General features: G+C 37.9%; 1 protein-coding gene across 1 annotated transcript in view; it reads left to right on the forward strand.

The window, feature by feature from the left end:
• zmiz2 (zinc finger, MIZ-type containing 2) overlaps window positions 1–1465 on the forward strand; it is a 31032-nt gene that overhangs the window by 28004 nt on the left and 1563 nt on the right. The window contains exon 18 of the mRNA XM_013915923.1: window positions 344–465. Within this exon, the coding sequence (XP_013771377.1) occupies window positions 344–465 (122 nt within the window). The remainder of the gene's footprint in view (window positions 1–343; window positions 466–1465) is intronic.

Consider the following 1465-nt stretch of genomic DNA (forward strand, 5'->3'; position numbering starts at 1 on the left):
TTTTTTTTTTCTTTAATTGATACCATTTTAAAGAGGACTGTTTGCTTGGTCAGAAATGCCCAGAAAATGAAGTTTCCATGGTTTCCATGCTATCCCCACTTGTAACTCATGATATATATTGTGCATCATTGCAGAAACTATAGACAAGCATAGAAGATAGATGTGAGGTGACCTAAGTAATATTACAAGCACTGCAATAAAGATATGCTCTTTGACTCTTCAGCAGGAAGTTTTCTCTCTCCACTGTTGCCTTGAGTACTATTATGCAACAGGGAAAAAAGTATCTACTGGCCCAATTTTATTTGCTCAATGGAAATAATGTTTGCTATTATTTTTGTTGTAGGGAATCAGGGATTCTCCAACCAGCCAGGATTTACAGATTTCCCCAACACTCCTGGGACCCCAATACTAGGAGAGTATGCACCTTCTGGACCACCACCTCCACTCCCTTATCAGTCTGAGCAGGTTGGATATCTTTAATACCCAATTAATATATATGTAAATAAACGGGCAGGAAAAAAGAGGGACCTTATGGCCACAGCAATGAGAATTAGGGTCAGTTTCCTCAGGTATTTTCCTTTGACGCTAAGTAGACTTCAGCGATAAACAAGAATAAATGCACCACAGTCAAAGGCTTCTTATATACTGTACTGTTGTTTATGTAACCCTAATTGATGCAGTCCATTACTTGAAGAAGCACACATAGTAGTTTATCTTAGGGCTAGCTACTAGAAGCTACTGGAAGTCTGACTTCTTGTTTCAAATTATTTTGTCTGTTATGTTTTCTCAACTGAAAACCTCTATCTCAGAGATTCCTGCTCTTAAATCCAAACTTTTTAAAAAACATTTAAATCTTCAACGTAATGTTAAGTCTTATGTGTGATTTGGCGCATCTCAAATAAATAAATAAATGAATAATCCAAAAAGTAGCTATATTAATGCTGAAACAAGGTTAAAATATTCCCTCCAAACAAAACATATAAATTCTAAATGTGCAAATCAGTCCGTGCATGATTACATTGCTCTGCCTGTCAAAAAGTCACTTGCACAAATCTATCGCCTGTTGTCATTTACTGGATTGACGATTGGAAAAATTTTACGTCGCCCAACCTTAATGTCCATGGGGGAGAGCTTTATCAACAGGAAAAGCTATATAAGATATAAAAATACAGTTAAAAGTCCAAGCTTGATACCCTCCTTTAGATTTTCTAAAGCTGTTCAGTGGGGGAGATTTGAGTCTTTGTCAGGTCAGTTCTGACCCTGGGCCTTATGTTTGACGCTCCCGATTTAGATTATGAACGGAGTAAACGGCTAACCTAACCAATGAGTGCTGTAATAGGATGTTACTGAGTGGATATTGTGCACTGTTTTTTCTCACCCACACCGTTTGGCAGTGACCCCACTTCTCCAAAAGTTGATTCTGTTCATCTGGACGTAGCGTTTTGTGGGAGAAACGTTTCATCAC

The sequence above is a fragment of the Pundamilia nyererei genome, unplaced genomic scaffold (genome assembly GCF_000239375.1).
Source record: "Pundamilia nyererei isolate P.nyererei 1_Seehausen unplaced genomic scaffold, PunNye1.0 scaffold00398, whole genome shotgun sequence".
Classification (NCBI taxonomy): Eukaryota; Metazoa; Chordata; class Actinopteri; order Cichliformes; family Cichlidae; genus Pundamilia; species Pundamilia nyererei.